Here is a 12,424-nt window from a genome sequence, read left to right on the forward strand (position 1 = left end):
TAGCATGCCCTCCTCCAGAGGATCTTCCCAACCCAGGAATGGGACCCAGATCTCCCGCTTTGCAGGAGGATTCTTTATCGCCTGAGCCACCCATTACTTTTTGTTTTGGAAAGAGGTGATACAAATAAAAGTCTTAGCCGGTTCCTGGCAAATAGTGAACGGTGATTTTTCCTTGCTGTTAATTTCTCCAAGAATGATCAGGTACCCGGGTTAGCATCAGAGATCCACCTTCAGTGACCCTTACCCTTCTTTCTATCTCTGTGCGACAATGGGTCATTCTGCACCCCTTGGGACTCGGAAGAGAAGGTTCCAAACTGCTAGGAGGGAAGGGAGGCTTTAACTTTTAATGAGGACGAGGGCTCTGTCCTGGCATTTCCTAGCATTCTTTCTTTCCCCAGCGTGACCTCAAAAACAACTACAGGAGATAGGAGTGACTCCTGGGCTACTAACTGCAAAGCTCCACGTGAGTAGGACTTGATATTTTTCTCTTACAATGACGGTTACATCAGAGAATGTGTCCGATGTGTAATTTGACATGGGCATTGATAACAATTAACCCTTAACCGTTAACTTCAATGAGTGAAAGTATTAGTTGCTCAGTCCTGTCCAACTCTTTGCGACACCATGGACTGTAGCCCTTCGGCCTCCCGTCCATGAAATTCTCCAGGCAAGAATACTGGAATGGGTAGCCTTTCTCTTCTCTCCAGGGGATCTTCCTGACCCAGGGATCCGATTCTGGTCTTCTGCATTACAGGCAGATTGTTCACCCTCTGAGACACCAGGGAAGCCCCAATGATGAGCTGCTGCTGCTGCTAAGTCGCGTCAGTTGTGTCCAACTCTGTGCAACCCCATAGATGGCAGCCCACCAGGCTCCCCTGTCCCTGGCATTCTCCAGGCAAGAACACTGGAGTGGGTTGCCATTTCCTTCTCCAATGCATGAAAGTGAAAAGTGAAAGTGAAGTCGCTCAGTTGTGTCCTACTCTTTGTGACCCCATGGACTGCAGCCTACCAGGCTCCTCCGTCCATGGGATTTTCCAGGCAAGAGTACTGGAGTGGGTTGCCATTGTCTTCTTCACCAATGATGAGGGCTTTACACAAATAAATACATTGTGCCACACTATGACTCTGAAAAGAAATGTTGCTTTTTTCCCCCTTCTGTAAAATGAGATTGATACTCAGAGTGTTGTAAATTATGTGCCCATAGTCACCCACCAAGTCAGGGGGCTTAATTGAGGTTGAAATTCAGGCAGTTAGTCCAGAGCTTGAGTTTATAGTCTTTTAGTCCTTAAGGCTTAGGAACCAGGTGGAATCAGGCATCATAGTTAGGAATTGATCATGAAGGGCCTTAAATCAAATAGATGGGTTTGGACTTTCCTGTGAGTTTTTAAAGTCATTGTCAACTATTTTGTTTCCCTTGTTGTGAATAATATTTCTTATTCTTACAGACCCTTATTGTGGAGCATTCAGGAATTAAGAAATTTGAGAGAAAAAATTTCTTAATTACTCATTAATCCAGGGTGTAATGATAGCAATTGTTAAGCTTCTAATATGTTTTTGCTTAGTGGCTCTTTTTGTATATTTGTCTATAAACATTTTACAGATTTTTTTTTTAATCACGCCATTCTCAATGGTTTTCCCCTTATGTGTTTTAACTATGGGAATTTCCAAACCCCGATAAGAAAGAATAAACTAATGAACTTCCATGTAATTTCATAATTAGTCTTACTGTTTTCATTATTGCCATTCCTATGACTGTTTTTTTTATTTTTAAGGCTATTTTATCTTTATATAATGTTAAAACTATGGAAAAGTTGCAAAAATAGTATAAGGAGCTCTCATATACCTGTTACCCAAATTGACCAATTGTTTACATTTTGCCCATCTGCTCTGTACCTCCATCATCCAAATAACACCAGGAAGTTACTTGTATTCAATGACAGCTTATCTTAACTTTCTGCGTGAAGGAAGCCCACATACCATGAAATCAGGAGGTGTCTTGGTAAGAGGGTTTCAGAAAGACCGATTGTAGAATTTTAGCGTCACATACTTGGTAATGTTAGATATTATACTAAAGAATAGTGTTTTATCTAGCAAGTGTCTATTAAGTTAATCATAAGTAAGTAATGCCAGATAGCATATTGGATAATGTGCTATTAAATAATCCACAGTCTTGTATTTTGTTATTTTTTCTTAACTAAAAGTCTTCATAACTGGTTTTCCCCCAGTTCAAAGTCCAATTTTTTGCCTTATGTCGTATTTTTTGTTAATAAACATTTTACAGAATTTTTCTCATACTTTTCTTAATGTTCTTCTTTAATGTGGAATGATTCTACAACCTTTGTCTTTTTTATTCTTGGTATTTTGTAGGAGTATCAGTTCAGTCGCTCAGTCGTGTCTGACTTTATGACCCCATGGACAGCATGCCAGGCTTCCCTGTCCATCACCAACTCCTGGAGCTTGCTCAAACTCATGCCATCAAGTCAGTGATGCCATCAACCATCTCATCCTCTGTCGTCCCTTTCTCCTCCTGCCTTCTATCTTTCCCAGCATCAGGGTCTTTTCCAATGAGGCGGCTCTTCGCATCTGGTGGCCAAAGTATTGGAGCTTCAGCTTCAGCATCAGTCCTTCCAATGAATTTTCAGGGTTGATTTCCTTTAGGATTGATGGATTTGATCTCCTTGCTGTCCAAGGGACTCTCAGGAGCCTTCTCCCATACCACAGTTCAAAAGCATCAATTCTTTGATGCTCAGGTTTCTTTATGGTCCAACTCTCACATCCATACATGACTACTTGAAAAACCATAGCTTTGACTAGACGGACCTTTGTCAGTAGCATAATGTCTCTGCTTTTTAATATGCCGGCTAGGTTTTTGGGGGTGTATAGAGTCAAGTTATTTTGGAGAAAGTTCTTCATTATGCATTGTTGGCAGGGATTCCACAGAAGTGGTGAGGTGTCCTTGTCACTGCAACATAGCTGGAGCCAGAGGATATCAGTATATCCCTATATTAGTAAACTCAGCTTTGTTTACTAGGCTCAGGTAATGTCTGTCAGATTTCTTCATTGTAATCTTTTTTAATTAATAAAGTTTTTTAATAGGGAGATATGTTTATTAATTTACATTGTACTGTAAAGAGAAGCTTCTCCTTCCCTACTTATTTATTTATTCATTCATATATAAATATTAGTATTGACTCAAGCCATAAATTCATATTGAAAATCTAAATGACATGTAGATTAATAAACATTTACTTTTACCAGCCTGAAATATGTGTGTCATAGAATTCACCCATTTCAGGTGTACAGATGAATGATTTTTAGTAACTTTGCTCAGCAGTACAACTATCACCATAATAATTTGGAACATTTTCATTTCTGCAGTTGGATTCCTTAGTTAACCCCCATTCTCTCCCCAGAAACCCAGGGTACCACTAACATACTTTCTGTCTCCATAGATTTGCCTATTCTAGACATTTCATACAAATAGAATTATACAGTATGTAGTCTTTGTGTCTGTCTTCTTTTGCTTTCCATAGCATTTGCAGGGTTTACCCATGTTGTAGCATAATCAGTACTGGATTCATTTTCATTCGTGCATAATATTCCATTGTATGAATATACCACAGTTTATTCATTCACACATAGGCCAACATTCCAGTTGTTTCCAGTTCTAGGTTATTATGAGTAATGCTGCTATGAACGTTCATGCACTCTTTCACAGGAAGCATCTGTGTGGATGAGCAGTGACCCAAGCTACTCTTTCGTGTCTTTTTCTGCCTTCTCAGACTCTCAGACCTCCCTCAGACAATTCTGACCTCCTAGAACCTGTATAACTCAGGACTGTGCCCATCCCTAGGCTTAGGAGGAAACATGACCACATTCAAGGTGAGTAGTACCTGCCTTTCTCACTTTAAAGTTCCATCTCATTGCTTAGATTGTTACACGTTTGTTTTGGGATGACTCAAGCAGAATAGGAGACACGGGAGACATTGCATTGTCCTTCTTGAGTTTTCTTTGTGTTTGTTTTTATTTTATGTGATCATTATATATTTTATGGAGTAGAAAAATGACTAGAAATGAATAACTCTCCCATTTCATTACTTCTCTACTAGCAAACTAACTGTTTTTATTTTCTCTTTGCCTTTTCCTCATGTGCATTTATAACTGTATTTGTATTTATGGTGTACATCTAACTTTAAATTATGACTTTGTTCCTTTAATATTGTATATATATTTTAATGGGTACTTCACATTTGCCACTGTATTGATACACCTTTTTTTTTGGGGGGGGGCGCCTTTTTATTTTTGACTACTTTCCACCTGTAGACATTTAGGTGGTTTACAAATTTGACTGTTCTAGGCAACACTTAAGTGACAGCTTGCTTCCATGATACCTTTTCCCCTCAAATCAGTTCTGAAACTAATGTCGGTATTGTCCTTGATGTACCATGCATTCAATATAGAAAGAGTACATTTGATCTGTGTTGTGTTGGCTGTTTCTTAGGTAGAATATCCAAATAACAGCGTGGTACAGCTCTTCTTTCTTTCTTTCTCTTTCTCTTTTTTTTTTTTTTCTTTTGATGCACCACCCGGTTTGTGGGATTTTAGTTTGTTAAAAAGATTTGGGGAGACTTCCTGGTGGTCCAGTGGCTAAGATTCCATACTCCCAATGCAGAGGGCCTGAGTTCAATCCCTGGTCAGGGAACTAGCTCCCACATACCCCAACTAAAAATTTGCATGTCACAGCTGAAACCTGGTTCAGCCAAATAAATAAATAAATGTATTTTTTTAAAAAGTTGGTATAACACCAGACACATGTAATGTCCATCTTACAATCAGTGGCTACTTGAAAAGGGAAAGTGCAAGAAGGTGGAGAGGGTGAGTAGGAAGTGAGTCCAGATTCTGAGGGACTCAGTCAGTCTGTTGCCACTGAGGAAGGAGAATCACTGAGGAAGCCACTGAGGCTGAGGAAAATCAGTGTGTGGCACTGGCAGGATAGAAGAAGGGCTGGGAAGTCTACAGATTGACTGAAGTCCTTCAGAATCTGAACTCACATCTCACCCATCCTTTCTTTTCCATAGCCACACTTCCGAGGAGGCTGAGGAAAGTCAGTGTATGGTGTTGGACAGAAGGAGGGGGACTGGGAAGTCTACACATTTCCACAGGAGCCAGAATATCTTCTCATCATCCACCTCTTCTTCTTGGCTTTGTCCCTCTTCCGCTGGATACTGGTTGTAAGATTGAGCTGAGATTGTTTGTTGTAGGAGGCAGTGACCTTCACGGATGTGGCTGTGACCTTCACGGAGGAGGAGCTGGGGCTGCTGGACTCGGCTCAGAAGAAGCTGTACCAGGATGTGATGCTGGAGAACTTCCGGAATCTGGTCTCAGTGGGTGAGGACAGGCGCCCTTTCTTTTTCAAAAAATATGTACTTGGCTGCTTCAAGTCTTAGTCGCGGTATGTGGAATCTAGTTCCCTGCCCATGGATCAAGCCCAGGCCCCCTGCATTGGGAGTGCAGAGTCTTAGTCACTGGACCACCAGAGAGGTCCCAGGCACCTTTTCTAACAAGGTCATCTCCCTGGTTTGGCTTTGTGTCCTCAGATGTGGAAGGCTTTTGGGGTATTGAAATGGCATTTGGGGACCTGACTTTCATACCAAAGCTTTTTAACAAAATAAGGGAGAAAAATATCAGAATTCGTCAGGAAGAATGGAAGACATTGCAGGAAACACTCTGGCCAATTGTGTGAGTCATATAAGAACCGGTGAGGGGAGATTTAATTAAAATAGGCACTGATGAGAAATTGGTTTCTGTAATACTTACTGTATTTATGTGTCCAGGTCTTGAAATATTGGTATTTTGGGTTTTTTTGTGTGTTTTCCTTTTAACTTTTTGACTGCACCTTGGGCCATGAGGGATCTTAGTTCCCTGATCAGAGATCAAACCCGTGCCTCCTGCATAGAAACTCAGAGTCCTAATTGCTAGACCATCAAAGAAGTTCCAATATTTTTTCAAATAGGTCATGTTTTCTTAAAAATATTTTAATTACCCTCGTTTTGACTCATTGATCAACATTAAATACAGGAATCTTAATTTCCAGTAAATTGTACTGTTAGTGTATTCATTTTCTTTTCTTTTTTCTGACTTTAAATTTACTTATTTTTAATTGAAGGATAATTGCTTTACAGTATTGTGTTGGTTTCTACCACACGTCAACATGAATCAGCCACACAGTGTGTGTTCATTTAAAATATGTTACTCTGCATGTTCACAGGGTGTCACCCCTTCAGACATGATATATTTCACTTAGAAAAGGAAAAAAGGCTTTGGGTGGTGAAGACAGCAACCCAAAGAGAAGGAAAGTCAGGTAAGAACCAGGCAGATGGGGGTCCTTAGAGAAGCCCTCCCATGTGTTTTTACTTCTCTTCTTTAACACCTTTGTACTGGTTGCCCTGCCCCTCCTATAGTCTGTTTTCCAAGTAGGAGCCAAGAGTGATGCTTAGGAAAGACTGCCATTCCTCTCTTCCAAATCTTTCATAGCTTCATATTTTTCTTAAAGTTAAACCTCTTAAAGTGGCTTCTGCAGTCCTCCAGGATCTGCTCATGGTCCCCCACTGTCTCTCTGATTCCTTTCCTCTCGCTCTTTGTCTCCCACCCATGCCATACACCACGCCAGGCTCAGACTCGCCAGGGATGCTGTATCACCTGCAGCTGCCTGAAAAAATCACTGCAAACACCATAGCTTGACACAACACATGTTGAACATCTTACACTTCCAGAGGTCAGAGGTGTGGTGTGGTTTCACTTTGGAGGTTCTGGGGGAGAATCTGTATCTTTGCCTTTCCAGTGGCTCGTGGCCACCTTCCTCAAGCTTCACAGCTAGCGACATCGCTTCTCTCTGCCCCGTCCTCCCTGGTCACGTGTCCCTCTTCTGCTTTTTTCCTGCATCACACTTCTGCTTCGTAGGAGACTTTTGATTGCATTGAGCCTCCCACTCCACCCCAAAGTAGAGGATGGACTTACATTTTAAGGTCAGCTAATCGGCAGCCTCAATCCTGTCTGCAATCTTAATTCCCCTTTGCCACATAATCTGACATAGTCTAGGCTCCAAAAATCAGGATGTGAGTTCTTTGGGGGACAGTTACGGTGATCACAGCAGATAATTCCACCTGTGAGCCCTTAACTCCGCCAGACCTACTCTTCTACCTCTAGTCTTCCAGCTCCCTCCCTTTCTGCCTTCAGGTCTCCGCTCAGTTCCAACATCATGAGAGAGGCCCTCTCTGACCACCCTGTGTAAAATTCTGTCCTCCCTTTTCTCTCCTCATTCTGCATCTTACTGGATCTCACAGACTTTGCTTGTTTATCACCCCTTTCTCTGCACTGGAGTGTGATCACCAGGAGTGTGGAGTTTTGTCTGTCTCAAGTACCCGGAGCAGCCCATTATGTGGCAGGCGTCTGTAAATATTTGCTGACTCTGTGTAGGTCTGATGGATGGGATGGGAGAGCTCTATTTCTCTCAGTGTGAAGGGGATAATTATAGGTCATGTAGAAACCAGAGTGAAGGAAGGAGGTAGCCGAGCATTTTTTGTCTTTTGATGACTGCCTATCTGATCGCTTTCTTTTTTTCTTCCTTTCAGTTTTTAAAATTTAGTTAATTTTCCCAGTTCCTTTCTATTTTAATTTCTTTCCTTTTTTTAATTTAAATTGAAGAATAGTTGATTTACAATGTTGTGCTAATTTCTGCTGTGCAGCAAAGTAACTCAAGAAGTTAGACTCAGTTGTTGAGGTTTTTTTTTTTTTGTAAAACATGAACCATGGTAAGAAATGCATGCTTTGTCATAACCAAAACCTGCATGTCAGGTGTTGGAGATTTACATGTATCACTTTCATAGGTATTTCATGTGATGACCCCTTTCCTGTTGATGATGATACTGGTTCTTTTTTCTTTATAAACATTTATTTTTATTTACTTTATTTTATTTGGCTGCACTGGATTTTCCAGAATGTTGTATAGTTGGAATTATACCGTATGTATGCTTGTCAGATTGGCTTCTGTTTAGAAGCTTAGAAATACGTATTTACATTTCCTCCACATCTTTTCCTGGCTTGGTAGTACATCTCTTGTTAGCACTGAATAATATTCCATTGTGTGGAAGTACCATACTTTTTATTTATACATTCACCTGCTGAAGGGTATCTTAGTTGCTTCCAAGTTTTGTTTACAAAAAAAGTTATTGCATTCCCTTAAAGTTCTACTTGATTCATATTTTATTATCTATATAACTTTTTTGTCTGCATCATTTACTAACTATAAAGTTTACTATCTGAGATTCTACATTGCCTTTGAATCCAATAGAAAGTGTCTATAGGTGAACAGTTTGAATCTAATTATCAATTTTTCAAGTTAAATTTTTGACGTCTAACTCGCATCTCATGGAGGAAGCTCACACCAGTGGGTTTTGCTACGCTTAGTGGTGGTGGGTAGGAGCGACCTGGACCACCACGTGGTTTCCGTTGGCATGCAAACCAGAGCACATGACACACAAAGGAAGAGACAAACCGAACATTCTCTGGATTCATTCACGTCTCATACTCTCTCCCAAATGTAAAATCTTGAAAACAGTGAACAGAACCTTCAGTTGTCCACATCTCTGAATTTTGTGTCTTTGCAGAAGAAAAGATCCAAAGTGAGATGGACACTATTTCAGAAGTAGGACCACATGAAGAGCTTTCCTGCTGGCAGATCTGGCAACACATTGCAAGTGACTTAACCAGGTGGCAAGACTCCAGGGTAAAACGTTCTGAATTCCGCCAACAACATGACTCACCTAGCCAGAATGGGGCAGGACTATCTGTAATTCACACAGGCCAGACACCTTCTCAGTGTAATGAATGTACAAAATCTTTTGGTGATCTCTCCAACTTTGATCTTCATCAACAAATTCACTCAGGAGAGAAGTCTCATACATGTTGTGAGTGTGGAAAAAGCTTCTGTTACAGCTCAGCACTTCGCATTCATCAGAGAGTTCACTCGGGAGAGAAACGCTATAAGTGTGATGAGTGTGGCAAGGAATTCAGCCAGAGTTCACAGCTGCAAATTCATCAGAAAGTCCACACTGTAGAGAAGCCATTCAGATGTGAGCAGTGTGGGAAAGGCTTCAGTCGTAGATCAACACTTACTGTTCATTGTAAATTACACAGCGGAGAGAAACCTTACAATTGTGACAAATGTGGAAGGGCTTTCATTCATGCTTCACATCTTCAGGAACATCAGAGAATCCACACTGGGGAGAAACCGTTCAAATGTGATATATGTGGTAAGAACTTCCGCCGCAGATCAGCACTTAACAGTCACTGTATGGTCCACACTGGAGAGAAACCATACAAATGTGAGGAGTGTGGGAAGTGTTTCACTTGTAGCTCAAATCTGCATATCCACCAGAGGGTCCACACAGGAGAGAAACCTTATAAATGTGAGGAGTGCGGTAAATGCTTCGTTCAGCCTTCACAATTTCAGGCCCATCGAAGAATTCACACCGGAGAGAAACCATATGTATGTAAAGTGTGTGGTAAGGGCTTCATTTACAGTTCAAGTTTTCAAGCCCATCAGGGAGTCCACACAGGAGAGAAACCATACAGATGCAATGAGTGTGGGAAGAACTTCAGGATGAAAATCCATTATCAAGTTCATCTGGTCGTCCACACAGGAGAGAAACCCTATAAATGTGAGGTATGTGGGAAAGGCTTTCGTCAGAGTTCGTATCTTAAAATCCATCAGAAGGCCCACAGCGTAGAGAAGCCCTACAAGTGCGAGGAATGCGGGCAGGGCTTCAATCAGAGTTCACGACTTCAGATCCACCAGCTGATCCATACTGGTGAGAAACCATACAAATGCGAAGAATGTGGGAAGGGATTCAGTCGTAGAGCAGATCTTAAAATTCACTGCAGAATCCACACTGGAGAGAAACCATACAATTGTGAGGAGTGTGGAAAAGTCTTTAGTCAGGCCTCTCATCTTCTGACCCATCAGAGAGTCCACAGTGGAGAAAAGCCATTCAAATGTGAAGAATGTGGCAAGAGCTTCAGTCGGAGTTCACACCTTCAAGCCCACCAAAAAGTCCACACTGGAGAGAAGCCATACAAATGTGAGGAGTGTGGGAAGGGCTTCAAGTGGAGCCTGAACCTCGACATGCATCAGAGGGTCCACACAGGAGAGAAACCATATAAGTGTGGGGAGTGTGGGAAGTACTTCAGTCAGGCCTCAAGTCTTCAGCTTCATCAGAGTGTCCATACTGGAGAGAAGCCCTACAGATGTGATGTGTGTGGTAAAGTCTTCAGTCGGTCTTCACAGCTTCAGTATCACAGGCGAGTCCACACAGGGGAGAAACCTTACAAGTGTGAGATGTGTGGTAAGAGCTTCAGTTGGCGCTCCAATCTTGTAAGTCATCACAAAATTCATACTGGAGGTATATGAAAGTGATGAGAGTGTTAAGAACATCAGGGAACTGTCAAAGGAAAGAAGTTCCACAAAATGATTATTTCAAAAAACTCATGTGCAACCCTGAATTCTTGCAAGTGTCAGGTCTCATAGGAGGGAAGGTATTGCATGTCGAAGCAGTAGCTGAACATATCCCAGTGTTCACCAGACCACACAGCAGAAACCTCCTCTGAGTGGTGCAGTAAGGGTTGCATTCAGAACTTTGACATTTGTCAGATACCGCTTAGGGAGATAGCACTTAGAGAGGAAGAGTTTGGTCTTGCCTTTAATGAAAGTGTAAGGATGGGCTTGTCAAAACTGATGTCCAGGAGAATGTGAGCTCCATGAGGGCAGGGACTTGGATGCTGAATCTACACAACCTTAACATCGACTCTTGCTTGTAGGTGTGCTCAGTTCATGTATGTTAAATAAACCAAACGGGGGAAATGTACACTATATGAAAATTGTTTCAGAGGAAGAAACCTACCAAGTAAAATTAATTCAGGAAGTGATCATTTGTTGAAGTACAGAAAAGCACTTGATATTGTAATCTGCAGTATTAATATGATATGAGCCTATTGCAGTGGCTCCTTGCCTCCCACAGCCTCTGTTCTCAAGTAGGGTTATTTTCTGAGGCCCTGTCTACTTTTCCAAGGATTGTGTCTAATATAAAATTGAACTGTTTCGTGATTTTTTTTCCTGACAGTACAAACTGAAAATGTTACTAACTTTGCAACAATAGGTAACTGCATACTTTACAATTGATTTTTTTGTGAGTCACTCAATGTTAAGGTGGGATTTACTGTAACATTTTGAAAATGTCACAAAAATTATCACTAGAAAAAATTTTATTGGTCAACCTTGAACTTACTGATTTCTAATTCCCTGCATTTTTATCCAGACTTTGAAATGTTTGCTTACTAAGAACTGTAGCATTTCTTCTGTCAAAACTTCTCAGGTAGAGGCTATGCCATATTCTTCACACATATCCATGAAGAAAATACCCAGGAAACTTGTAGGAATTTGATAAAATTATTAAATGTATTATTGAGGCAAGATTGACATTTATGTCCTTTGACCTACTGGTTAGCAGTAAAGCACGGTTTTGGGAAAGGAGTACTTATCAGTATATAGGTTATATATGTCTTTGATCTCAAATTCATATAATTGAGTGCTTTTGACTATGAGGTTAAGATACGAAAGAGATAAGCATCACATCAATGATGTCACTGAATTTTTTTAATGGAAATAAGTGTACAGCTGTAGGAATTTGAGTTTTGCTATATTTGTATATTAATCTGAAGCCATTAAAATTATGGCAAATATAATGGCAAGAGATACACAATATGGGCTTTGAGAGGTCACAGATTGTAACCTTCAGATTATAATCGAATCTGTGTGTATGTGTGCATGTATGTGTGTGCATGTATGTGTGTTCATGCACACATACATCTGTATGTAGACATGCATAAGATCGTGTGTAAAGGGATACTCTTCCATAGTGGTTTTCCTTAGTTAGGAGCATTTTGTGGTATTTTTTTTCATTTTATAACTTCATGTTATGGTTTTTTCATTGACTAGTACTATCAAAGCAAGAAATTACAATAGAATTTGAAAAAATTACTACTAAATATCCCTTGTAGTTAACACCTCATAATATGATTGTTCTATATTGTCATAAGGCATATAAAGATCAAAATTATGATAGGATCCCAGAAGCCAATTTCAAAATTAAAAAAAAAAAATCTGATTGTTTTGCATACACAGATAAATAGATGTTTCAACCATTGAATCTTTATGCTGTACTTTAAATACATAACATGGAGAGGGCAAATTCAGTAGCTAGAAACGAAGTAGATATACATTTAGTGGCATCTGACTCTGCGACCCTGTGGACTGTATCCTGACAGGCTCCTCTGTCCATGGAATTCTCCAGGCAAGAATACTGGAGTG

At 40.5% G+C, this 12,424-nt stretch overlaps 1 protein-coding gene across 1 annotated transcript; it reads left to right on the forward strand.

Moving 5' to 3' along the window:
* The first annotated feature begins 3,867 nt into the window (after positions 1-3,867).
* LOC138095898 (zinc finger protein 234-like) lies at positions 3,868-10,529 on the forward strand. The gene is given in 5 exon segments (XM_068991847.1): positions 3,868-3,882; positions 5,262-5,388; positions 6,269-6,361; positions 8,667-10,461; positions 10,463-10,529. Coding segments are annotated over 5 exon segments (2,097 nt in total).
* Positions 10,530-12,424: the final 1,895 nt, after the last annotated feature.

The sequence above is a fragment of the Capricornis sumatraensis genome, chromosome 20 (assembly GCF_032405125.1).
Source record: "Capricornis sumatraensis isolate serow.1 chromosome 20, serow.2, whole genome shotgun sequence".
In the NCBI taxonomy this organism is placed as follows: domain Eukaryota; kingdom Metazoa; phylum Chordata; class Mammalia; order Artiodactyla; family Bovidae; genus Capricornis; species Capricornis sumatraensis.